General features: G+C 42.6%; 2 protein-coding genes across 2 annotated transcripts; both read right to left on the reverse strand.

Moving 5' to 3' along the window:
- Positions 1-888: 888 nt before the first annotated feature.
- On the reverse strand, positions 889-4,613 carry cbx8b (chromobox homolog 8b). Its single transcript, XM_082537782.1, has 5 exons — positions 4,478-4,613; positions 4,304-4,347; positions 4,036-4,101; positions 3,854-3,920; positions 889-2,447 (listed from the first exon to the last, which is right to left on the reverse strand). Exons 1-5 carry the CDS (start codon positions 4,544-4,546, stop codon positions 1,605-1,607), a joined length of 1,089 nt encoding a protein of 362 aa, XP_082393908.1. The 5' UTR covers positions 4,547-4,613; the 3' UTR covers positions 889-1,604.
- Positions 4,614-11,487: 6,874 nt separating this feature from the next.
- Positions 11,488-18,821, reverse strand: LOC309708855 (E3 SUMO-protein ligase CBX4-like). The gene is made up of 5 exons (XM_082537173.1): positions 18,412-18,821; positions 18,169-18,212; positions 17,572-17,637; positions 15,658-15,724; positions 11,488-14,177 (listed from the first exon to the last, which is right to left on the reverse strand). Exons 1-5 carry the CDS (start codon positions 18,700-18,702, stop codon positions 12,702-12,704), a joined length of 1,944 nt encoding a protein of 647 aa, XP_082393299.1. The 5' UTR covers positions 18,703-18,821; the 3' UTR covers positions 11,488-12,701.
- Between the last annotated feature and the right edge of the window lie 8,700 nt (positions 18,822-27,521).

The following is a 27,521-nucleotide window of genomic DNA, read 5'->3' on the forward strand; positions in this document are numbered from 1 at the left end:
ATGAAGCTAAAGAGGGTTTGTTTTTGTCATATTTTTATAGGCGACATATGTATGTTTTATTATTATTTTATTCTAAAAACCGATAAAATTGATTGTTAATGACCTCACCCGTTTTCCTGTCTGACCGCGTCGCTCCTGATTTTACGCCACACGCGTGCGGTGATTGAAGCGCTCCAATCTGTACAGTATGAACGCCGTAGAACCCGCGATCGGTCCACATGTGAGTAGGCCTGTGTCGCGGATGAATAAAGCAGAGCCCCGCTTTATATTGCTGTGAAATGTGTGCACCTGCATGCGGAACAATTTACCCGTTTCTCATTTTTCACCGCACTCTGAGGCTGTTGTCTGAGGCCTGTCCTGGCGCAATCGCATACACAGAAAATATCATGAAATCAATCAAAAACATTAAAAATGTGTTTGCTTTTAAATATACCTTGAATAAAAATGGAATAATTATTGGAATGACTGGCTGCATTTGGTCATTTCAATCGTTTTCTTTTTTTAATAATAAAACTAAGCGGTCATGCAGCCATGTAGAGTCACGACGCATACAAAAATTAAACAATGAAAGCAGATTCACGGACTTTTATTGACCAGAGGGGGGAGAAATTTGTGCTGTTGCAACTCTGGAGGGAGAATCATGTAGGCCTCCCGCAGGACTGTGCGAGCCGGGCTGGGTGATGAGCCCGAGGCCTTTAACTTTTGGCGCAACTTTGCAGAAATTTCAATAAATAAATAAATATTAAACAACGCGTTGAAATCGAGAGATATTATTATATGTGGGGAATATAAAACTAAGCCCGGCGGTTAAGTCGTTTGTCGGGTCTAATTGATGGATCTAAGCGGAACCCGGAGGGCTGACGATGGTTTAAAAACAACACAAAGAAATGAGAAATTCAAATGATTTATTGAAAAGCGTCTAAAAAGCAGTTTGACAACAACCTCTTTTTTGTCAGTTACAACAAAGCTGTATGATCGTTTTTCTATGAAAATGTAAAATATAGGAACTATGTTAATGGAAAATGTTATATTAACTTTGGGAAAACTTCAGAGAGTGTGTTGAATTTGTTAATTTACTTTAGGTTTTAGAAATCTCCGAGGCAAACTCGGTCTTTGAAGACAACATAAAGATTTTTTCTAATACTTTTAAATTCAAAGTGCTTGAGTTAATTTTTAAATATTATTCCAGGATTTGAAATCAAGCGAAACCTTTCAGTCAAATCAGTTCAAATAAAGAGAATTATTCAGACCACAACCTGAATTAAATATCCTCGCTGCACAGCTCAGGTGGGAAGAAACGTGGAAAAAATACATTCTTGTTAGTTTTAAATGCAAAATAGTAAAAGTCACAAGGTCTGTACAGAAAGTAGCCACTCGCTGCAAAGGAAACATGCAACTCATGTTAACCATTGCACAATGTGAAAGGGACTTCATTTGATTTGGTCAATACATTAAATAGATGTCCAGCTTTATATTATATACACATATGCACATTATGTTATTTGCCTTTTTACATTACATACAAAATCTGCGTTGCTTGATAATCCCACCATGTCCTATAAACTTCAGATCTGCTGAAAGTCAGAAAACAGAGCATCAGTCAGTCATCTTTTGTCCTTGAAGAAGCCTTTAGAAGTGCTGCTCTCCTTGATGGTGACCGTCAGGAAGTTGGTGGTCACGTCTGTCACCAGGACCTTCTCCACGTTGCCGAGAGACGGCCTCCACGTCACTTCGTCCAAATCGTCGTCGAGCCGCGTTGGGGACGGCCTGTCCAGAAAATAAGGCTTTTCCATTTGGGGGAGCTCGGCGGGACGACTCAGACTCATTTTGGAGTGGTGCTTGAAGTGTGCAGGTACCAGGTAGGCGGAGACGTCCTTTATTCTGTGAGTGTCCATGTCTGTTCTGTGAGGATGCAGGCCGCGGTCTGAGTACAGCTGTTTGTAGGAGCTCTCCCCAGAGCGCTGTGTGTGGTGGTGGTGGTGGTGGTGATGGTGGTGGTAATGATGTTTATGGCTGTGGCCGTGGTTCTCTGGATGTCTGTGGGCCAGTTTGACCAGCCTCATGTCTTCGCCCCCCTGGAGCTTAGCCAGTTTGTGAGGGCCGTGGCTCTCCTGCTCCTCCCCTCTCCTTTTATGGTGCTCAGAGAAGACCTCATTAAACCGCGGCTTAGGCTTGGGACCTCTCTTTTTAGGTATGTGGATGAGGTCTTCTGAACTAGTATGAAGCAAAGACTGCTGGTGCTCACGAGGGCTCAGTTCAGGCGGTCGGACGCGTACGCTTTCTCCACGGTTGACGGTACTCGGTGGGAAGATGGTGGGCACGACAGCTCTCAGGCCCTCTCTGGCCCTGGGGGTGGCAATCGGTTCTGGGGTCGGGTAGGTGACGCGCATTCCTCGGACTGCTTCGCTCCTGAAGTCATAGGACTTGGACTTCACCTTTGCCTGAGCCTATCAGAAAATTTTTGAAATTAGTATTTTAAGAAAATGACACCATTTTTCATAGCGAACATCAAACTGAATCAGTTAAAAGGGATTCATTCATTCTTTTATCGTCTGCTTTTTCTATTAATTTGTAGAATGTAATTTAAACAGCCTATTGATTGCTTCTACCTACACCTGTCATATTGGACTGCTAATAAACTAACTATCGAAAGAGTGGATATTAATCTTACATCAATAATTCACAGCAATAACTAGTTTCAGGGCACCATGTTTATTACTCAACTTCTACCAATCCCCTTTAAACGAGCCCTGTCAGTGGAGACTCTGGCATTTTGTTCAAGACAAACTGCCGCTCATTAAGCAATTTTCACGGTTCACCGCTCTGAACAGATGAAGCATCAGGCCGTGATGTTTTCCTCGGCTCATTGGAAAGTAACATGTAATCATAAAATTTTAATTAAATAATTTATTTCAGACACATATCCATTTCAGTATATAAACTATTTGTTTTATATTTTTTAATCTATTTATAAATTACACAACAGGGACAACAAATGCATAAACGGCATGTGTTCAAGAAAAGAAAAACACCTCATGTCCTTTAAAGTAGAGTAGTTTTATAGTTCTTACAACTATATTTTAGAGGCAAATAAATTTGTACATTAAAATTCAAGTGAGATTTTTTTTTATTACTGATCTACAAAATTGGAGAACTTAAACATTCCTGAATTCTAATTTATTACATGCCACCTGGAGCTTTTCCATTTTTGCTTTAAAAGTGGCTTTAATAAAGAGACAACAGACCCAGAGCGTGTAAAAAAAAGAAGAAGATGGAAAAACAGCCTGGCTGTTTGTTAAACACATTTTATTTAACAGGACACAAAGAGTCCTTATGTAAGCTATAGTCCATTAAAACAGCTGCATAATATCTGATTTTTCTCTTCATTTAGAGAAGCAGAAATAACCAGATACATGCCAAACTCTCTGGGTCAACCCATTTGTCAGGACCTAGAAATTATTTTATCATATATATTCTAATGCCTGGTATCACCACAAAATTAACAGTTCAATTTCCCCAGTTGAAAAAAGCCCCCCTGATGGGACACCTTTTGCGATGTGCTTCTGGCCCTAGGGGCCGCTTGTTTGACACCCCTGTCTTTAGGTAGTCAAAGCCCGTTTTAGCATGTCAATACATCCCCATTAGGCAATAAACAAACTGAATACACTCCCATTCATGGGTAGGCTGTCCTAATTATGCATAATTAGCATATTTAACCTGCTCATTCACTAATGCACTCAAAGAAAAAAATTAAGAAGCCACAATCTACAGAAGTGAAGAGAGCGCAGGAAAGGTTTGTTGGGGCTTTATTAGAGACACGCAATAAAAAAATAAAGCAAGCTGCCAGCTTTACCTTAAGCAGAAACGTCTTGGGTTTTGGTCCTCTCTTTTTGGGCCCGTAGAGCTCCCTTTCACGCTCCCTGTGAAAAACCAGACACCCATTTTGAGTGTCACGGGAGCAAAGTGCACCGAGGACAGCGTACAGTTACCGAACACTCACTGGCTCTGCCCAGAAAGGCCACACAGACATCTTACCTCTGTTCAAAAGCGGCGAACAGGCGGGAGTCCAGAATATTTTCCTCCGGTTCCCAAGTGCTGTATCTGCGAATTAAAAACGCAGAGTTAGACAGAGGGAGCGGAGACTGACACACGGCGCTAGCCTGCGAGCTAAAAATCTCCACCGTGCTCAGTTTTAATCCCGCTAGCTGTGATGTGCTGTGCTAACGACAGCCACAGCCGAGACAGTGCGGGCAGGGCAGCCGCGGGGTGAAAACATAATGAGGCTCAGTGTAGCGGGACTTACTTGGGAGACCACCCCTTCCATTTCACGAGGTATTCAATGCGACCCTGCATGCCATCAGAAACAAACAGACAGGACTTGGTTAGCTCGCAAGGGTTAACAGTAGTATGAGAGTGCGGCGGTGGTGGTCTTATTCAGCATTCTGGGAGAAAAGAGCACGTTACATCTCCCGCCTACCTTCCTGATTCTGCGTTTGATGATAGACTCGGCAGCGAACACCCTCTCCCCGACGGCAGAAAGCTCCATGTTTACCCCAGTGCTACCTCCCGTTAGCTGGGTGGACGCTAACGCTAGCAGAGCAGATATTTTTCTCCAGTCCCAGCCACTCTGAATTCCCGACAGACCATAATACTCCCGAACAGAATGGACGTCAGCGCAGTTTTTTCACAGCGTTGCTAAGGAACCGCAGTCGGTGGAACCTTTAGGCGAGCACCCATTGGTCGAACCGTTGCTACGTGCTCTGGTTGCTAAGTGGAGAGGAGGAGCTTGCGCCTCTGCGAATTCTTCGGGGAGGGGGAAATGGTGGCTTTTTTCCCCGCGCGGCGAGTGAATCATTTCGCGCAAGTTATGTGCGCAAAAATGCACGCGGTCTCGTTATGCGGACATGCCAGCCTTGTCAGGCAAATAGAGAGAGAGTAGGAAATAACGAGGGCGCCTGAATTGCGCGCCAGCGCGTAGGTAGTTTCCCCCATTTGCGTTTGGTCGCTACAGCAGCGTATTCATCAGCTGATGAAGCGGAGGTTATTTTTTGTTATTCCATAAACACCAAACGATCGCCTCCACGTCCTCCCTGCGTCAGGCCAAGTGCTACATATCTGCCCGGTCCGTTCACGTGATTTTATCTAATTATTCTCTGCGCGTTCACCTTAAAGAGAAAATATTGTAATTATATTCAGCCGTCTGATTTACCGCATATCTCACGCCGGCGCTCTGTTGTTTGAAATAAGTGCAAAGTGGGTGATACATTTAAATCAAATACATGCCTGTAATGTTATAAAATAAATTTGTGTTTTGGTAAGAGGTCAGTCCATTGGATCTCAGCGATTAAACTGAACCTTTCAGTGACACTGATTCATCAGACGTTAGGAAAACAGCTGTCACGGCCCAAAGATAAGCAGTAATAAGACGAATTTTCCAGGAAGAGATCTGGGAAAGCTTCTCGCTGTGTGAGGTTTAAAGGCATCTGATTGGTCTCTTCAGTGAAACGGGGGGTTGTGATTTGTTTCTTTGAATTATGAAACACAGCCATCTTTGAATTTTTGTTTAATTTTTCCCGATAATGAGATTTCTCAGCCCAGATAATCGGAAATTATGGATAAGCTCCTGCGAGGCCCCTTGTTTTTAACGCACATCAAACAAAAAGGTCAAAGTTAAACCGCAGTTTTCACTTTTCCTTTCTCACAGTGAGGCGCCCTTCCGCTCATAAATCCGATCCCTGTTTTCCCATACAGTGCCACATTTATGTTACCCGCAAAAAAACAAACAACAAATTAAATAAATTCGATTATTTATGCATTTACTTTGGTATCAGTGTAATGATAAAGAAACTATAAAAGAAAAATTTATTTAAAAACATTATTATTATTATTATTATTATTATCATTATTATTATTATTTTTTCATTAGACTGTTTTTATATTTATAATTTTTTACTTGCTCATTTTTTAGATTCGATTTTATTAGGTTGAAATAGTAAGAATAACTACGTTTATATATATATATATATATATATATATATATATATATATATATATATATATATATATATATAAAGAGCGGTTAGTCTTGGCTGAATCATTTGAACATCTTTGCTGAGACTGGCTGATCTTTCTTCGTCAGTTAAAAATGAGATGAAATGAATTCCAACACAAGGACAGCGGCGATAAAGGGAAGCGAATGAGTAAGTAACTAAAAAAAAAAGATGGCCATACAATCTGGTTATTAATTATGCATTTAATTCCTCTTGGGTTGGAATATTTTTAAATAAATTAAAATTTTTCAAAAATGCCTCAGACTCATGACTCATCATCTAAATCTATTACGTCTTAGCAGCAGGTCAGGTTAAACTTACCTGCGATCATTTACTGTTAAATATGTTCAAGCACAAAACTGATGTAAATTCTTTCACATACACATTTTATTTATTTTATTTATTTCGTCCTTGAGCACCACTCCCAAATATTCTTTTAGGAGTCATTTATGTAACGCTAGGGTAACCACAAGAGAGATATGATTTTCGAAGACAGAGAAGCTTGACAATGTTTCAGAAACGTAACATTACATCTATCCATTCAAACTCTGGCTGTGGTGAGCTTGAAGAAGAGGATGAAACTGACCTCTAGCCCCTTCCATAACGAGTCTGCCCCAGGACCCCTGCTCAGCAGCACACCGCGGGACCGGCCAATTAGCAGCCAGCCAATCAGCAGCCAGCAAGGGATAAAATACGGATCTGAAGAAAATGGTCTCCCTGCACCAAAGAAAGAAACACCCCGCAGAGCTGACAGTGTAAAAATGCAGCACCGATGTCATTTCCTCAAGTGCTGGATATCCAGTCTTCCTTTTAACCTTTTCTGGCTGTGCCGGATTCATTCAATCACTCTGAGGTACATTGATTTAGAGGGAAGAAACGTTTTTAGAGAGGGATGAGAGAGATGGCCCAAATCCACTCCCGTGCACTCCTTGCTGGGGTTTCGGATTCTAACGGGAGTTCACAGAATTCCTCTGGGACGAGCATTGGTGCCATTTATCAGGAAGCTCTGCAGGGCTGCTTGTGATGCTAAGTCATCAAATGCATTTAAATGCAACTTGCATCTGTTTACAGGGAAATTATGCAACATGCAATGACGTTTTTATGTCACACAAACTGTGATCGGAGCCTCTAAAGAGGAAGCAGACAAAGGTGGACCGTCCTGAACACGGCCCAGACACAAATCTTTCAGCTCTTCCAGGTGTGCGTTCACAGCCCAGACCTCCTAGTGTCCTACATAAAAAAGGAGAAAAATCTGCCGCACAAGGGTGTGAGAGTGTTTGAGCAGGAGCATCAAATACCGGAAATCATCATGGATTATAATCCCACAGAGGGACGGCTGGACGACATGGGCAAGCTGGTGAATGGCTACAGCTGCAAAATGAGAACCCTACGGTATACTTGTGATATGTTTCAACATCTTAGACATCCCAGCGTGAAATGCTTTCATCATCTGGATATATCCAAAGTCACACTGGAACACAGGAAAGCTCCAGAGCAAAGGATTTTCTCGAGGAGCCTGGCAAGGCCCTGGTGCAAACTACAAATGCGGAGAAGACAAATTCAAGAACAAGCACTCCGTGAGGAGCAGGAGGATGATGCCTTCACTAACAATATATTCTGTGTGTGCGTGCGTGTGTGAGTGGGTGAGAGAAATCCATAATTTAACTTCGCATACTCTCAACGAATAAGATGCCCTAATTCATCTTAAGTAAGCTGCACTTAGTTTTTCTAAGGCAACAAGTTTGCATAATTTTTTTTCTGAGAACTAATTACATTTTACAGTATAGGTCTCTGCCACACACACACACACACACACACACACACACACACACACACACACACACACACACACACACACACACACACACACACACACACACATTATTTTTTTAGACCGACATAATGTGTTCAATTTAATAACATTCCTCATTTATATTTATTGAATAATAAAACACGTTTTCCTTTTTCTTTTTCACGTTTCATCACTTTAAAATATAAACACTATCATGTAAAGCTAAACATGTAGGTACATGGTAAACAATATGCTGCCTTTATTGCTTTAAGCGTAATAAAACAAATAACCGAGGTTGGTTTAAAATCTCAATCATGCGCGCAGGTCCAGCAGGCCCACGATCACTGACTGAGGAACAAAAACATGAAAACCACACGGGGGTGAGGAGGCCTCACATCGGGATAATTAAGAGCAGAGATCGACTGAGCACCAACAATTTCGGGGAAATTTAAAACTATCCGGAGCATTTGTCGTTTTAAATTCCTAAACTGTTGCTAATAAAAAGGTGTGACTACAGGCTGAGTGAAGATGCCACGACGCATTAAAATTCCCCAAATTTCTAATAAACCAAATTTAAACATTTTTTCTGTTCTTCTCAGTTTCTGAGCGAAAGGATCTTCGAATAAAACTCATTAAAACCGGCTCAAAATCACCTGAAAGAGCCAGAACAGAAATTGACTAGCAGTAATTTGGTGTTGCGCGCACAGAGGGAAATATTTACCATTTATGTAAGATAATTTCCCCCGGAGGTGAAACCCAAAGGGAATGGTCGAACACCAAACCCAAACTAAATATTTGAAAGATGCCCTAATCTCCAAAGCATTACTCTGGATCTGTAGGCTGCGGTGAGTGACATATCAGAACCTCTTAAAGGAAGCAAAGCTCGGATTAAGCCTTTAGCTGGCCCGGTGATTATTCCAGGCTACAGGTTCTGATCCATGCTTCGGCTTTTTTTTCTTCTGAGCGCAGACAGAAAGAGAAGATGGGCGCACCTCAGACTCTGGATGCGATTGGTCTCGGCGCGCCTGCAGTGCAGCAGTGCCGCCGCCATTAAAACACCATTGGTTGGCTTGTATCCGGGCAAGACGCGTGTTCCCGGTGTGCGCACAAAACAGGAATCCCCGGCTACAGCACAAAGGGACTAATACGAAAAATAGCGCAATAATAACCAGACATTTCAGACATCCAATTGACCAAGTTCACTCCGTTCTGTGGAGCTTAAGCATTGAAGGAATCCTGCCCCAATTAAAGCTTTCCCCCATTTTTTTCACTTGTCTGGGGATTTAAACGTTTACATTAGACCCAATTTTTAGCCTTTATTAATTTCCTTTTTTCCATAGGTAATCGCACTAATGGGCAGTTGAAGAAAAAACATTAGTTCAATAAGGTATCATGGCAGGTAGTCAATATTCTTCATGGTTCTCTTCATTTTAAAGCTGAATTCCTTTCACGGATTCCCGTCATGTCTCATGAAAACTTGATTTTCGTGCAGGCTCAACCGGTTTCAAACCAACCGGGCTCGTACAGCCTGCAGGGTGAAAATGATCAGAGAACAGAGAATAGACCGAAATCAGAGGCGCGGGGCTCCAATTCACTACTTAGGGAAAACACTGTGGATAATTATGTTACGTTGACACGAAAAACAAAACAAAAAACCACCACCAGAGTCTTCATGAGTTCACAGTCTTCACAAGGGCTGAGCTCATCTGCCAGTCACCGCTGGATGACTGGAGCTTTAGTCACTTTGTTCATTGGAAAAGGCAGGGGGATCCCAGCAGGCTGCCTGCGTAAATGAAACTATTAGTCTCTAATGTTTTTATGTGCAATTTACACTCCAGTTTCTATTCCTACCCGTTTCCCCTTCAAACAACTTTTTTTCTGTGTAAAAACGACACAAAGACTCCTTTATGTGAGCAGCTTTAAAAAGAGTTTCAGAGGAATATTTGTACCAGGCTCATTGGTGGGTTTGGGACAAAACCTGAGAGGATGTTTTTCCCCATTTTACAAACGGAACTAATGTTCACATCATAAAGAGCTAAAACAGTCGGGTTCAGTCAGTAATTTTGTCACGCGTGGAAATTTCTGTCCAGTTCACAGCATTTAAACCGGATCTAAATTTAAAAAGGGCAGGCGGGTCAAGAGGTTTGTAACTGCGCTGATGTGTGGCGCAGTCCAAAATCTGCACTTAAGGATGTGTGTGGAGAAAGTGCCGGCCCACTCGAGACTCCCCTCGGAATAAAAGTTTGGCAATTCAAAAAGCACGTGTCTTCTGTGAGACGAGCCCTGGATCTGTTCATCACTCACACGCAAAATCAGCTCAACCTGACACAAATCAGGAAGAGAAACAGCGCAAATCCTCCGTGCAGCATTTTGTGCAATTCTTCTTTAGATGATTGCAGTAAGAAACCAACTTGTTTGGTGTCTGTCACATTTTTTTTATTAGATTCTTTACACGAATAAGCGCAAACAGCCATTACAAAGGAAGTAACTTGGTCTTAGATCCTGCGGGGAATTTCCCGCTGTAGCTCCTCAGCTGGAACATCGCGGTAATAATTTGCGGGCTGCTGCTCAGCGTTTCGGAGAGACGCAAGAGAAGAGCGCGCACGGAGGAGGAGAGGACAGCCATTTTCTCTGTCGACGCTCATATTAATGCGCACAGAAAGCAGTTTTATTGGCGGGTTGGAGCAGAGGAAATGGTCGAGAGCTGCCATCTCTGTCATTGCGGTTGTCGGAATGTCAGATTTCATCGCTTTTCTAAAGATTATTTATGCACACACATTGTCGGAAAATACGGATATCGCGCATTTCCCCTCACAGCAGACGGATAGATGATGCATTCGTGTGGCAAGACAAAAATGTTTCGGGCAGCTTTAGGACTGAGCTCACCTGCACGAACCAGCTCCTTCACTATATGCATGCATTAAACAAGAAACGTGAAAATAATACCCCGCCTCTGCCATTAAAGCTGAACCTGTAGCGAAGAAATCAGTTGCCTCCTGTTGAGTCTCTCAGCATGGCAGCATGATTTATCAAAGAAACACCTGGCGCGAACAGCTGTTCAGGTCAAAATTATGAGCTTTAAATTACAAACGTACTTCTTTAGCATTCATTTCAGCACAAAACAGACGTTTTGTTTTTCAGTCAAAGAATTCAGCGATTCAATATATTCAATATTTAAGGTCTTTCTTTTACTGTTGCATAATTCAGGCCTGTGATCGTTTCACTTTAAACTCAGTTGCTGATATAGGACAGAATTAAACTGCAAACTTCTGTAAAAAGCAGTTTTTTATGTGAGTTAAAATAATTTGCACATATACAAGTGAAAAGGCCTGACTTTGAGCTCCACTATGGCACACATGCTGGTCCAAAACAGCCTGTGGGATTGTAGGATGCTCATCTGAAAATACACCCCGGCTCTGTAATCCTTGTGGCCTGCAGCCCACACGCACGCACACACAGAGACAGACAGAGCCAAGATCAGATTTAGCTTCTTCTGAGGCAACCTTTTAAGACAACAGCAGCCGTCCTCTTCCTGCTAAAACATTCAGCTCTCTGAGGGAAGCCGAGGTCGCATCACGTGATTAAGGGTACCAGGGTACCCCCCCTTTGCTATAGGAGCATGGAGAATAAACACATCAAACACACTCAGTTGCAAACAATTTTATTATTGCAAATTATGATGCATCATAAGAAGCCATTATTTTTTCCTCTCTGCACACAAAAGCACACGGTGCTCCAGGTTCTCACAGAGCAGCTCAATCCACCTCCAGCAGTGCAGGAAGAGACACAGGGGATCAGAAGTGATTATGAAAAGTGCTTTTACACACTTCTAATTGCAGCTCCACTGCAAACTATGTCAAGACAAGCCTCTGGGATCCCATACATAATAACTGCACTGCCTTCACTGAACACGTCAGGGTGCCAAAGAACAGAGACATGAAAAGTTGAATCCAGAGAACCCAGCTGGTGGTATTAGTCTGTAAGATTAGAGAGCTCAACTAGCAGATTTGTGACTGATGTCATTCAAATAAAAGAAAAAGAAGCCACGTTCAGTCAGTGTGCTGCTGCAAAACATAAATTATCAGAGTCACAGGCGACTGGTGCTCGGCATCAGAGAGGCATGGCTTAAAAAACAGAACAGAAGCAAACATCGAGCTTGAATAATCTTCCATTTAAAAGCCTTTTTAACAATGCAAATCATATTTATTGACAAAAAGGCGCTTCATTTTTCTTTATTTGCTTGTTTAAGCATGCCTAATGGCATAATCTGTCCAAGCAGCACGCATCCTTTAAATCTGTCCATCTGTTCGCGCACGCACGCACGCACACACACACACACACACACACACACACACACACACACACACACACACACACACACACACACACACACACACAGTGTAATTTACCAGGATTCAATATAATTTTCTTCCTAACAAAATTCTCCATATAGCCTACATTTGTTTGACATTATCTGACATGTAGACGGTTGACTGTATAAAACGAGTTACATCCATAGAAAAGTGAAGCGTATTTATTTACACGAGTAAGTGCATCTTTAATTACATCCCCTCATTTGCTCGATCTAATTTTGCAGTTTAGGTTTCAAGAAGATACTGCATGTTATAAAATCTCCAGAAATAACAACAGGTTGAGCTTATAAGAAAGAAATATGCAAATAGACAGTTTCTCGTTAGCTTATAAGAAGAAATATGCAAATAAAAAGTTTCTCTTGTTATCTGAACTACCAATATACAAAATGAAAACAACATCAAGGGTCGATTTGTACATTCAAGCATCCAAAAATACAAATATATGTCATGTACATTTATACAGATGAACAGCTGGTACCCAGATTGTTACGCTGCTATGTACTCCTTGAACGTAACGGTGAGGCAGTTTGTGGTAATGTCCGTGATGACTATATTCCCAAGGAAAGGTTTGAAGGAGGGAAATGTGTCCTCCTTTTTCTGTTCGTGGTTAGAAACGGACAGCGACTCGGCGTTCTCCACTTCTGCAGGTTGTTGTGTTTCAAGCTGAGTTTCTGTTTGTGTGTCAGCCTCTGTTTGTCTTTCCTCCTCTGTGTGTGTTAGCGCCTCGGGCTGTGTGTGCGTTTCAGGCTGGGCTGCCGTGGGAACTGGAGCTTTAGGCCTCGACTTGACAATACTCAAGTCAATGGGCTCCACTTGGTCCACATACCCACAATCCTGCAGCCCGGGGTGACTGTGGTGTCCATTTTGGTCGATGTTGATGCTTTGGACAGGTGATGATGCTGTGTTGGGAGCGCTTATGCTCCTGGAGCTCAAAAACCTTTTACTACCCTCACGTTCCTCACCATCTGTGTCAGAGAGGTGTCGCTTTAGCCCTTGAAACCCACCTTGGCCTTCTCTTTTGTCCTGTGATGAGGGGACTCCCCTGTTCAAAGGCCGGGAGAGCAGATTAGGTTTGGTTGTCAATTGCAAAGGCTGATCCTCTGGAAGCTGGCCCTGACCCCTGACCTCAACATGTTTATCCTGTTCTGTCACAGTTAGCTCCGCTTTCAGGGACGGTTCCTTTTCTTTGGGGCAATTTCCATTAAATCCAGAACTGAGAGACGTTGCTTTGTCTACGGGGCTTTTAGCAAATCCATTGATGAGGCCGAGCTTTTTGACGAGCTTCATCTTTTCCAGGTGCTTTTCCGCACCATTGTCGGTGCCTTGCGGTGGCTTTTCAGCAGCATCACACTCGCCGTTTTTCACTTTAGCTGCTTGCATCCCGTTTTCCATGTACTTGCTCATGACAATAACAATCCGGCCATTCTTGTTTTTGTTCTTCACAATCTTTAGTTTGCTGCTGCTGACACCGTTGGGCTGTGGTAAAGCGTCCTCCTTAGGTTTTGGCTTCTCTTGCTCTTTGTGTCCGTTGAAGTTTGCCGGAAGCTTCTTCAACTCCATGGTGATATCCTTCACTTTGGTCAGACAGCCCGAGTCCTTGTCCCGAACCCACTTTTGCTGCAGCACCGGAGGAAGGTTATACTCTTTGTTAGCCAGCTCAGGAGCTTGGACGTCTATCTTGGGTTTAGCAAATATGGGCTCGTGCACCTTAATGTCTGGCTGGTAGTGATGATGCTTCTTGCTGTTAAGCTGATAGTAAAACTTCTTGCCGTTAGCCTGCTGCTCAGCCTCACGCTCCCTGCACAGCGGCTGGTACTGGTGGTGCTTCTTACTGTTCAGCTGGTAATGCTGGGGCTGCGGACGAAGCATCTGGATGGGACTGGCGTTCTGACAGCTGTCCTCATCCAGGGACGCCTCTTGTAGGTCAGCCAGGATACTGGACCTCCTGGCAAAGGAAGGCACCTGCGAGCAAACACAGTAATCAGCATTATTAAAAACGCCCAAGCCCCATCGATAAAGAATCAAATGATTTGTGTTGTTTTAATGAGCATTTAAAATAAAGAGCATCCCTTTGAGCTGGGAATTTGATTAATGATTAAGAGTCTCCAGTTTCTACACACGTGTCTTTCCTTGGGTACAAAAAAAAGGCTTTCATGGGGCCCACGAGCTGCAATGAAGACACTGTGCTTGGAATGTGTGACGGGGCTCCAAACGAGCACAAGGTTTATTTCAGAGGCCTTGGGTCCATGTTGACACAGCCCTCCTACAGATCCCTTGCAGCTCTCTGAGCCACCAGCCCGGCCATCACAGTGACATTTCAAAGTGTCTCCCGTGGCTGTGACCTCAGCTTGGAGGAATGTCATTGGCTGCTTTGTGTCCCGGCATTGACTTTATCCCATGTGTTACCACCAACACCCTCCTGAGAGGAACAAAAACATGCCTCCGAGGGGATCCCTTAGCCCTTTGGGCCAGTGATTGATGCATTAAATGTACAATCGCAGTCACCTAACTGCAACTGTTAGGTCAGGAGACAGATTCCTATAGAATTTAATGAAGATAACGTTCCTCGCTCATTCAAATTTTCACTCCGTAAATGAGCCAACACCTAAATTTTTACAAATGAAGCTTTGTTATCTCATCATACAGGTAAAACAAAACCCTGTGGAGTAAACCATGATGGGTCATCTCAGTTTAAAATAGGGAATACTGATATATCAGCCAAATATCTGTAACAACTTGACTGATACCCAAATACATTTACAGATGTCTGTGGCCAATATTAATCTGCTGTGTCCCACGAGTTTCACGTTAAAAAGATAATGTGAAGTGGCTTACAGACATGAAATTATGCATATTATACAAAGATGCTTTTATTCATGTATAAATAACAACAAGAACAAAAACAAAATAGAAAAACATATTAACCACATATTTATTTGGAACATCTTCATCTAGCATGGCTTTCATAATCACAACTTGAAAGCCAAAAAATTTGAGTGTGAAGCCCAAACGTTTAACAGGCGGGGTCTAACAAAAGGAGCTTTGAGTTGCATTTTGGGGAATGTAGGCTTTAATGGTACCAAAAGCTTTAGCCATGTTAGAGACGAAAACGTTATTTTATTTTTTTTTAGTATCACAACTTTCATGACATGTTTCATCATTTTCACATGATGAAACGTGACATATTTCACATGTTCTTTAATATTTTCTGAAATTTCCCGACCTTAGAGAGAGAGGTACAAATAAAAATGAAACTTAAGCATCATTCATCATTACTGATAATCAAGATTAGCATTTAGAATCATGTTTTGAAGTATATTTCAGTGTGTGAATGCGCTGTGTGTAAACAATGCTATTTGAGCTGCTGCCTTTCTGGTGTTCTGGTTAATAAAAAACAGAAAAACTGAAGTCCTGTTTCCTTGTTATATATATTTTTTCTTACCTGGACCAGAAGATGTTTTGGCTTGGGTCCTCTCTTGCGATACCCCATCATCTGCTCTTGACGTTCCCTGCGGGAGAGGAATAGACCAGCCAATCAGTGAACCATGACACAGAGATGAGTTGCAGTTGCATGGCAACACGACGTCATGGGTGTCCTCCTCATGCTCTATTAGAAAACGCTGAGCATGTGTTACACTTCCTGATGTAAGGTGAGCATACATTGTTATTTGTTCATCATATATTTACCTGTCCTCGCCTTTGTTTAAACAGGATCAAATGTACATTTATCCTCAGCTGCTACAAAAGCTAAACAGTCAGTTTATACTAACACTCATAATCCAGTAAACAAACTCTATCCACGGTGGAAGATAAGGGCCAACCCCTCTCTGACTTTCCTCAGTCTCCATCCAAGTCCCTCCAAGACAGTAATTCAATACCGCAGACAGGAGTGATGTCAGATTCCTCCCCCACCCTCCCCCCCTCACATCTAATTACAATGACGACTCAGTGTATTTTCATAGCCTGGCATTCAGACGATTTGGCTCCCCCGAGAGGCACGCAATTAGTTTCAATAAAATCCCTCCTCTTTGGAGCAAGCGAGAGATAATTGCGAAAACAGCCGTAGAGTGAAGTCGATGTTTTGCTTTAACGTGTGACGTGCGCCTGAAAGGTTGCTGTAGGCAAAAGCTGAAGGAGACTGAGAGAGAAGCCAGTGACAGTTTAACACAGCATGCATTTAGGAAATTCAATTACACTGCCCTTCACACGGAGCAGCCTGGTCAGCCACTCAGGAGAGTATTTAGTATTTAGCCAAACAGCTAAAGTCACCAAGGTAGCCAACGCTAAAGGGTAATATTTGAATTTTTCTGATATATACGTTTACTAAGATACTATGTAGTTCCTTCAATCTTGCTTTGCTTTTGCACCGTCATCACATCATGAGCCGATTACTTAAAGATGTGAACCATAATGTAAACTTCCCCTCGACTCCAAAATACACTTTGCTTCATGTTCCTTCAGACAGATATTTAAACTCTACCATGCACGATGATGTAATGTGCAGAATGTGACTAAATTATTTTCACATTTGTCTGCTGAGGCTTTTTTGTGCCATCAGAAAGTCTGACTTTAACATGTGTGCAGGCAAGCTGGATTTATAGCACTAGAAACTGTATAAATGCAAATCCATAAGCAATTTAAACAATGTGAAAGATGCAGATACTTTAAATAAGCAGTACACCTATACAACTAAAGAAGTATAAAGTGACATCATAACTCTGTCTCGTAGATGTGGACTGATCCTAGTACTAGACTTCATTGATTTTTAATGGAGATCTTTTAGTTGAATACTAAGTGTTATTCATCTCTGAAAGCTGGTGATTGGTGTCTCGTGTCCTCTGTATTTGTGTTCTTAAAAGTGGTGCACATCAGAAAATCCAGGGGAAAAAAGTCTAACCTGCAAAAAAGTAAAGGGATCAAACAACCTTTGAACAATCATCATTCACTTATACAGTCATGCTGTGGAAAATGACACTGGTCATCTGGTGAGTGGATGGCAGGACAGCAGGTAGCACTTTAGCAGGATAACATGATGCCGACACTCAAATAACTATCAGGTAACAAAAAGTAGATGCGCAACAAAGTGGTTCAGTTTGATCTGATAACCCTAACCTGAGCTTAACCCTGATCCAACTCTGATGACACAGGGTTTAATCTAAAGACAAACATTAAGGCTTTTCTGTTAACCAAACTCTCTACACTTCTAAAACTTACAGGGGAACCTGCTTTACTCTCTGGGGATGGGTGACAGATATTTTATGTGCTGTGACAAAAACTGGAAATGTAAGATACAGTGGATTAAAACCTGTTCTATCATGTTTTTCAGCAGCTTGTGAAGCTTCTTTATCAAACGTACCTGTCTTGAAACGCATCAAGTAGTCTTGGGTCCAGGATGTTCTCCTCTGGTTCCCATGTGTTGTATCTGTCCACAGAGGAGAGACAGAGAGCAGTGAGTGCACCCTGGCCAGTCAAAAACGGCTCACCATAACAGGCACTGGCTGAAGATACCCAGGTGACAGGACCTAATTCAATCTATCACTTATAAAATCTCCCTAGAGTCATAATTGTGGGCGTGCATGTAAACAACATGCTGAGACGCTTGTCCTCCCTGTGGATACACGTGTAATAAATCATGAGTAACTTTTACGCACGGTAATAGGGGGAGGAAACAACGGTCCGGCCTCCACACAAATCTCGATACGTGGCATTTCTTAAACATAGTGTTCAATTATAGACATGTCTTCCTCTAATTGGCACACTGGGGATTGCATACATTGGGAAACCACATCCATCATCGGGGCCAATAAACGCGCCGAGTGCCCAGAGCAAGAACGCGCAACCCCCCGTACGCGCGCCCACGCACAGAAAAATGCAGGCATTTACACTTGCGCACACTTTCTGTTTTGGATGTGGCGTCCTCGTTGAGTGTATTTCTGTTATCAAGTGCACTCACCTTGGAGACCATCCACGCCACTTGACCAAATACTCAACCCGTCCCTGTGAAGGAGGAGAAACGGGATAATGAGCGTAACGTTACTTTACTCCGCGCTGCACAGTCATCTTAAAATATCGAATAACAATAATAGTAATAATAAAACAACATATGCTCCGCTGAAAGCAGAAGTGAAAAAGAAAAATCAGCCTCCTTTCCAAGTGCATGTGTGCAAAAATGTCCTTCGGTGCTCTTGTGACAAACCTTTCTGCTGCGCTTCTTCTCGATGCTCTCCACCGCAAAGACGTGCTCTCCCGCGGCGGGTAGCTCCATTTTCCGATACAAGAGAAGCCGCTCTTCTGCTTTCCCCCCCCTCTCTGCTTTTGTTATCGGACACCTTATCCTTGCTTTCAGCCCGTTTTTCCTCGCTGCTCCTCTGATGTGAAACACAAGACTCCCCCTCCTCCTATTTTCACTGCACCGCTTCCCTCGCTTTCCCCCTCTGAGGATCTCGCTCTGCAGCCGAGCTCGAGCTGCAGCCAGAAAACACTTCATGCAAATAGCCGTTGGTGTGACGTTACATGAGGGGGAGGTTATTGGGGGCGGGGGTTGTTCCCGTGCTGCATTCGGAGACTGTCGTAAAAAGTGTAATCACGACTTCAACGGCGCGTAAACAACATGAAAAAAGCTGTAAGTGGCTGATGTAGAGGATGTCTTTGAGAAATTTGGCGAGGGATGAAAACCAAGGCAAAATCTGGTAGCTGAAATTTTGTTGTGGGCTAGTTTATTGTGCCAGGATATTAACACCAACCAGACATGAATGGCGTTTACTTTTTTCCTGTAGAAAAACAAAAATATGACACTAATTTTGCCTACATGACAGTGTCTAAGCTTGTACCTCTCCGGCCTGTTGGTAGGAAGTTCTAATATCATTAAGTCCTCCATGTCTGACTGTGGGGAGATGCCAGTGTGTGAAATCACCTGCTCTTCTGTTTGTCTGGGCGGAAAATCACCTTGACAGATAATAATAAACTTTCTACCTAAAGCAAGGGTGTTCAATATGTGGCTCTGGGGAACAGATACGGTACAAACTACCATATAGGATGGCTTTACATCCAAGTGAGAGAAATACAGTGATGTCTTTACCATCTTTGATTTGCTTTCTAAATAAAAAAACCAAACATTTATATAATTACAACGTTTTTTTCTTATATTTTGATAAACTGCTGGAAACACGAATAGTGAAATGCTGTGATTATGTGATTATTTAAATACATATATACATATAAAACTTTATGTATGAAGGTTTCGCGTTCTTGCAGAACCTTTGTGATACACCTGTCAGAAGACGCATTGTTGACATTCCACTTATCTTTAAGATGTAGCCTGATTATTATCTGTTCGTGAGCAATAGTCTCCTTATACTGAAACAAAAGTGGATTATTATCCCACCCTTTTATTGGCCCACGTGAGATCAAATTAGACTGTTTGTGACTAAAGAACTAACGTGAGGGTGACACGCCTATCAGAAAAACAAGTGCACTACACAACGTGACTGGGGTAGTAAAGGTTACGAGCCAAAACAAGAGCCTGAACGCCTCACCTCCCTCCCTTGTCGCTGAACGCGAAGCCAGATCTAACTGGAAGAGACTGCTATGAATGGTGAGTGTTTTATCCTGAAACGTGATGGCCCGAATGTGCTGCCTGAATTCAGCATCTGAGCAAGGCCTTGCAATTAATGTTGTATTTGCAGTCACAGCACATCAACAGTCCGAGTTTATACGAGATATTTTTTCTTAACTTTGCGCCTTCGCACTTAATAGCACCTAAAGCGCTATCCAAAATGTGTTTTATGAGGGCCACACGATGAGGTGGTTAACTTAAGATTGTATGCCTCAAAATGGAAACCATCCACCTGAAAATACACAACAGGCCCAACCAAAGTCAAGGCCAGAGCCCGTCTGACATTGATTTATCACCGCCACCATAACAAGGCCTTCTCTATTACGGCAAATGCCAGTGAAACGGGAAAAACACATTCCCATCCGAAGCCCTGTAGTGTGGATAATGCGGCATGAATCGTGACCCTGTGTAAAGTTAAATTGCGAACAGAGCCCCTACGCTGCAATGCGCATTACAATGAATAGATTTCCATATCTTCCCTGAGTCAAGGTCACACAAAGAGATGACATTTCGCATGGCAGCGTGTCGCGGGGATTTTCTGGTGGATTTTCGCGTTGTTAGAAGATAGCTCCTGGTTGAGTGGCAGCCGATGTAGGTCATCCTCTTACTCTAGCCCTCAGTTTTAACTCCGGAGGGGTTATTTCTGACTGAGCCCCGACAAGACAGGCACCAGCCGGTTCCATTATTGGCACGGACAGCCTGTGGACAGCCTGAACCAGCTCGGGCCTGAAGCTGAGGGGGGCACACGGACCTGCAGCACCAAAGCCGACGGTTTGTGCTAGAAATGGTTGCGCTTATTTACACCTGAGGGAAGGTTGAGGATTTTGATATAATTAGACGGACACAGAGGGAGGTTACAAATAACATGTGCTGTTCTTTCCCGCTGTTGGCACACGCAGCTCTCTGTTCACTGTTATTCTTTACATTTAATCCGAATCTGAGGGAGGAAGTCATTTCATAAACATCTATTCGAAAACAAAAGCGTAAAAATGTCACTGCAGCCCCGGCCGCATTGTTTCAGACGGCAGGACTAAATAAAATTCAGCAGCGAAAGGGTTAAAGTGTAGAGTTCCCGCAGGCTGCTGCGCTGGGCCTATTGCAGGCAGGCATGGCGGTCTTTCCTTATAAGGCAATGGGCGCAAATCGGCAGTGAAATATCGCCTGAAACGAACGAACGCAGCGCACTCGCACTTCTCTGTTTTCCCCCAAAAAAGCTTTTCATATGTACAAAACATTCAATACTCATCAAGTCGGCCCCTCTGTGCTGGGCTGCATAGCAGCCTCGGCGCGCGCACACGTACAGCGCCGCTCGTGCGGTCTGCTAATTCATCTGCGTCACTCCTGAATTAAGGATGAGCAGAAGAGCCGAGGTCGCAAATTAGAATCTGGGGGTGAAGGTGAAGGTGCCAGTGCCATAACGTGCTCGCCAGAGAGCTTCTACCAAGCGTCCGCGCGGCCGTGCACGTGTCACCTGTCTGCACTTCAAACCTGATGATGTCAAAACCTGCTGAAGATCAAATATCGTATCTAGGTATCATATTTGTCTTCGAGCAAAAAAGGCTGCTGGCGCCAAGTGTTGATATACTACATATTTTTTTCTTTTCGTTTTTTTTTTTGTCTCGTGTTTTGGGAACATGGGCACGTGCTCCAGGGGTGGGTGTAATGTGATGGCGCACGTGCGTGTTGGTTATTAACGGTATCTCGGAAACTTTACCTGAGCAGCACCGCGCGGCTGCATTTGCGCTTTTAAAATTCGCCAACGGCAGGAACGAAAACCAGCGCAGTCGTCGGCAGTTTAGCGCAAATAAGCCCGTTTCTCTCCAGCTGCACGAGCGCAGTTTATTTAATATTTCGGCGTTAATTCCTCCCACAGCCCGGGCTCCGTTTTATTTTAAAACCACCTGAGAAAAAAAAAGTGACGCAGAGAGAGAACAAACTGGTCTCGCGTGATTGGATTCGCTTTTGTCTCGATCTCCTTCTAAATTCATCCTCATGCCAACTTTCTGTTTAAAAAAAATCTAATAAATGCATCAGGATGCTGCAGGGATATGTTGGAAGTTTCTGCCACATTCCCATTAACAAAAAAAAGAAAAGAAAGAAAAACGTTTCTGTCTTCCTTCGTATGTGTGTGGACAGGAAAGTCCTTTAGATGGAAAAGCCCGACGTGCATGTGCCAGTCAGATCTATGAAATCAGTGCTTGTGAGAGGACAGGATGAAGGGAGCGCACTAACAGGAGAAATCCACAGGAAATTACAGAGAAATTAGCTCATTTGAAGTTTAGTTTTGAAAGGAGAACGTTTAAACCCACTCCTGCCCAACCCTTCACTCTTCTCCACCTGTAATGAGCTGCTTGTTCAGTCTTAATAGATGCAAACTTTAAGTAAATCTGCTTGTTTTTATGAGTTAGAAGGAGTACTTCCCCTCTGCTAAAAAACTAAAGCGCATGATTGCAAGTCTTTGTGTCACACGGTGGAGGGGGGTTGAAGTAAAATAATGACTGGATTCATTAGTGACAGGGTGAGTGGAGGGGAAGAAGTGACATTACTGTTACAAGAAGTGAAAAACAAAGAAAAAAAAAGAGAAAATTCTTCCTCATGCATCACATAAGTGTCTTACATGCATGATTTATATGAAACCAATGTAAGTTTGAAGTATTCAGCAGGTGAATCGGCAGGTGGACACGAAAGCTCATATTCATTTACAAAAATCCTCCAATCCCCAGCATTTGATGACGCTCTTTCTCTGAGTGGGAACATCTGATTAAGATGACATTTCCACGTAGGAAGACATGACGCTCTGCCTGCATCACAGCGCAGTGCTGCAGATCCAATAATAGCAGAGGAAAAACAGGAGATGGAGGGATGAGGTGACGTTAAAGTCCAGAAGAAAAGATTTGATTAACGGCAGTGAAAGGAAAGCTGAGATCCAGATGTGTAGTTTCAAATCGACTACTGTTTGTTTGACTTCTGAAGAAAGAACTTGGAGGGGAGATTCAGGTTTTCTGGAGTTTCCATAAATAAGTCGTCTGACCTTAACCTCAGAGGCATTTAGTAATCTTAAATCAAAATATTTTCTGGTGAAAGGTCAGCCAACCACCACGGCTGACATCCTTTAAGTACATACTAAGCACATAAAGAAAAGTGCTGCCTTGGAACTAAAAGCTTTACAATTATTTAATCAATTGAAAGGTTTCTTTAATGTAGGAGAAAAGCAGCAGACGTCAGACTCTCTGCTGAGACTGGCTATAGAAAAAGAAAGGATGACAGACTTCATTCACCAAATGATTCCAGACTTTTGAATTGTGCAGATTTTCACAAAGTTTAAAAATACTTCTGTTTTTTAAACTGTTACCTGAAACCAAACCGTTTAAACCAACACACGTTGAGTATAATGAAATCTGCATTATTGGTACAAACTGCTGCAGTTTTGTTGTTGCCCACAGCCGAACAGCCCAGTCTGTCATCTCTCTATTTCACTGCGCGTTTCCTTTTCAGCTGGGATTCACCGCAGCTTCTTTTTTCTCACCACACAGATCAAATGAATGAGTCAGCGCTGCACTACAGACAGGTTTTAATGCCATTCTCAGCCTGCGCTCGTGACATGTTCTACCGTCTTTGGTAGGCAGCGACGGCTGGTGGGAGGGAGACAAAGAAAGCATGATTCATAATGTTTTAACGTGAATGGACACACTGATGGTTCAATCCCTAATAAATATAGCGCGTACAATATGTTAACAAAGATTTCTTCAAGGAGACTTTCACATTTGGTTTGATGTATAATTTTGTAAATATAGCACATTAACTTTGTAGTATTTTAAGTCACTCGACACGTGTCTGACAGTTTTAATTCATTAAGCGACTCAGGTGTTTGATGTTTGAGTCTGAAGTAATTAATTAATATATTTTACTGCTTTGGATTTCATGAAATGAAATCATCTAAGACGTTTAGAGGAGACAGGAATGTTTAGTGGAACTGGTATAAACTCTGGGGAGCCCAACCAGAAAATTGTTGGTTTAATGCTTTATTTTAATAACCCATCATGTCTTTTTTTTTTAATCATCTAAAGGTTAAAGGGCCAGTTCAGCCCAAAAAGTCAGATTTACATATATTTCCCCTGGAGTTTCTTTATTCACCTTGGTCGTTTTAGTGTGAGTTGCCCAGTTTTGGAGATATCGGGTATAGACATGTCTGCCTTCTATTGAATGTAATAGCTCTAAATGGCTCTCGCCCAGTGGTGACCGGGTGCCAGAAGTAGATTTGGAAATTCCAGCTGCCGTGTTTTTACCCAGAAATCACAACTAAAAAATGAAGAAAAAAAGAAAAAAACTTATTTCTTATTTTGCCGGTACTTTTTTTGGGGGGGGGGGCTTGTACTCTGTTATAGCCTTTTATCTTATATCTTATGTTTTAACCTTGTTGTGAAGCAGTTTGGTGTACCTTCGGTTTTAAATGTGCTATATAAATAAAGTTGTATTGTATTGTAAAACAGCAGTTTTTACAAGCAGGAACCCAGGCCCAGGTAGTCCTCACTGAAGGCAGCTAAACCTTGACAAAAGCAGTATTGAGGATAAATCTGAAATAATATAAAACAACAACTCTGGTTTGTTTTTTCTTGTTCTTTTTACAGTGATGATGACTTTGCAAATAAAATACCGGCATTCAGGTAATACATGCTGACACTGACCTGCTCTCTTGATGAGCCCCACTTACAAATGATTACTAAAGGAGATATTAGAAGTGCAGCTAAATCGCAGCACAAGCTTAAACGTGTTGGTGAAGCTGAGTGCTATCAGCATACTGCTCACTTCATGCTATAAAAAGTAGCTCATGGTATCTGTAATGCTCACAGAAAGAGATTTTACTGAACCCTTCAAAACTAGAAGTAGAGCTATATTTATTATTTTTTTCCCCTTTGAAAATGAACCCTTTAGCCTCATATGGCCCCATTCATTCATCTCACGAGCGCCCGCCATGAAACCAGAAGTCCAGAGAGTGGGTGTTCTTGAGCATTTTGAAGTTCTTTGCACAAGTGTCTCCAGATGTGTGCATGGACCCTTCCTTCTGCAGCATGATACACTTGGTAGGGTGTAGTTTGGAGAAAATAGCTGGATACAGGAGGATGATTTCTAGAAAGAGGCACTGGTGCTTTGAGTTTTTAAACTAAACTGTATGCCGATTGTGTGTTAGCTGGAGAGGTGTAGTCCTTCTCATAATCATTTTCATCTTTCAGAAATTTGTCTTTTCAGACATCTCTGATTTCACTGAGGTGTTGTATGGTGCAAAGGAGTATTTGTTGAGAACACTGTTCCAAGCAGAGTTGGATTCTGGATTATCCTTGTGCAAAGAAGGTGGCTTAAGAAAATGTAACATCTCTTATTTTCTCATATATTCAGACAGTTACTGCAAAACATCATTTGGTGCAGAAATAAGAAATGAGGTGGTCCTTAATGCCTCTGCGGGATTAAAGCCACGGAAGGCAGATGCTCTTTGGACTAAAATATGTTGGTCAAACAATAAAGTTGCTCTTTATTGTTTTGCTGGAACCTTATCCTCTTCAGACTTTGTACTCATCTAATATGCACCTTAGAAGTAGCTGAAGTTGTGCCAGAAACCACTGCTCGTTTTAAAGTTTTGAGCACCAAAAAGTGAGTGTCAGTCAGATCCATGATATTCAAGAGGAGGGAGACAACTCTGCAGTGGATATTTCCAGAAGTGCGCAAACCACACTACCTAAATTGATAAGCAGCACTCAAGGCGAGAGGAAAAACATGACCGTTTGATTTTGGAGTGAACTGTCCCTTTAAAATGAAAATTAATTATAGCTTTTAAAGAAATGTAACCCAGTAAAAAAGTACTTTATTTTCTTCTAGAATAAAGTGGAAAAACTCTAATAAAGAGCGTCAAAGCCACTTATTGATGTGCTGTGATTTTATAGATGGAGAGAAACAGCAACCCTGTCATAAACGCCTGTCTTCAGAGATTTGTCTCTGTGGGAGTTACTGTATGAAAGCGAAATGAAATCCTGAGAGCCTCTTCTAAAGAATCTGATTTCCCAGCGCGTGTTAGCGTGTGACAAATGTTTTTAACCTGCTGAGGCGACAGAGTCAATTCGACGGGATTCATGGAGTCGCACGTGTTGTCTCTTCTTCTGAGCATAATTCAAAAGGATTCAGAGATGCAGAAATCGAGCCTCGTGTATAAATCACTGGCATGTAATTAGAGACTCAAGACTCCGTCCTGATATGCAAGTTATTTTTATCTGGATTGTAATGATGTGGAAGCTAATAGGTGAGCGTGACTCAGGGGTTAAATGAGTCTCTTGAGAGGCTTTGCTCAGGCTTTCTAAAGAGACCTCATGCTTACGTCAGCAGCGGCAACCTGCCCACGACGCAAGCTGTGAGCCTCTCCTGTGCATTTTAGAGTGGAAGCAGGAAAGATGTGCTCCGGCATCGCAGTGACTCAGCCTCCCATCTAGACATGTAATTGATAAAGATGTGTGTGTTTGTGCGTCAAAGGCAAGTACCAGTCATGAGCAGTGACCACTGTGCCGAGTGACTCACAGCAGCAAAGTGTACATAATGGATGTTGCGCGGATAGTGACGTGAGCTGAGCCTCCCGCAAACATCACATGGGCCTGAAACTTTTTTATCAAATCTTTAAATTTTCCAGTCAGTCCAGAGTTCATCTTCCATCCTGCCTGACTCACTCAAAAGTCCATAAATGCGAATATTGACTTCAGTGTGCAGTTTATGACTAATCAGCTCCAGTGTACCTCCTTATGTCCTCGTACAACAAATGAAAGCAAGAAGCTGCCAAAAAAAATAAGAGCAAGTTGAACTGTTAAACTGCCTCCTAGGAGATGTGTAGTGGCATCCTGCTGGTTCTTTGTCTTTCACACTTCCACCTGATGCCGCTGATGCCAATGGAAAGCGGGATAATTATGTATTTGGCAGGGAGCGGCGGAGCCGACATGTGTGTAGTTGGCGGGGAGGCTGGAGGACGGACGGGGACAGCAGCTGAGTGGAATCATCTGGAGCCTGGCCTTGTAGTGGACACATGGTTTCATTTGATGATCTGGTCAGCAGGTCATGAGAGGAGCAGACGTGGGCATGTTTAATACAAACACACATGTGCTTAGTCAGAATGGGGCAGGGAATTTGCTGGACTGCCCTGGCAGGCATCCTGGGAAAATAAAAGCATATGAGGAAGCTACAGTGAAGTGCCAAACAAAACACAGCTAATGCATGCCATAACAAGACGCTGACTAATTTATAGCCTCAAAGTGAACGTCACGCTTGAGTGAAACTCTATAAAAACTAGAAATATCAGTTTTCATTGTCTCTCATACCAGTGGATTGTCTTGTTTTACTGGTAGTTCTCAGGTATTGTCAATGAATAATAACATTTAATTAGCTTTTTCCATTGTGGAAGGCATGAGTGGTGCCTTTTATCGTTGCTATCAACCTGTAGTGTTAGGTTTAACTCTTTTTTTGTTTTTGTTTTTTAAATGGTATTTTAACCTTTTTGGTAAATCGAAATCTTCTGTCTGGTGAACTCTTCTCCCGAGTTCCCGTGAGTCGTTTGGTACCGGGCCACGAGAGTTGAGACTCGGGTGTGAAATTTATGGTTTTCAGGGTTTTTATCGTTAACTCGGTTTCCCTGGATCTTTGCCTTGTTGTAGTTGTGTGTC

Source organism: Aulonocara stuartgranti, assembly GCF_965226115.1.
Source record: "Aulonocara stuartgranti genome assembly, chromosome: 6".
Classification (NCBI taxonomy): Eukaryota; Metazoa; Chordata; class Actinopteri; order Cichliformes; family Cichlidae; genus Aulonocara; species Aulonocara stuartgranti.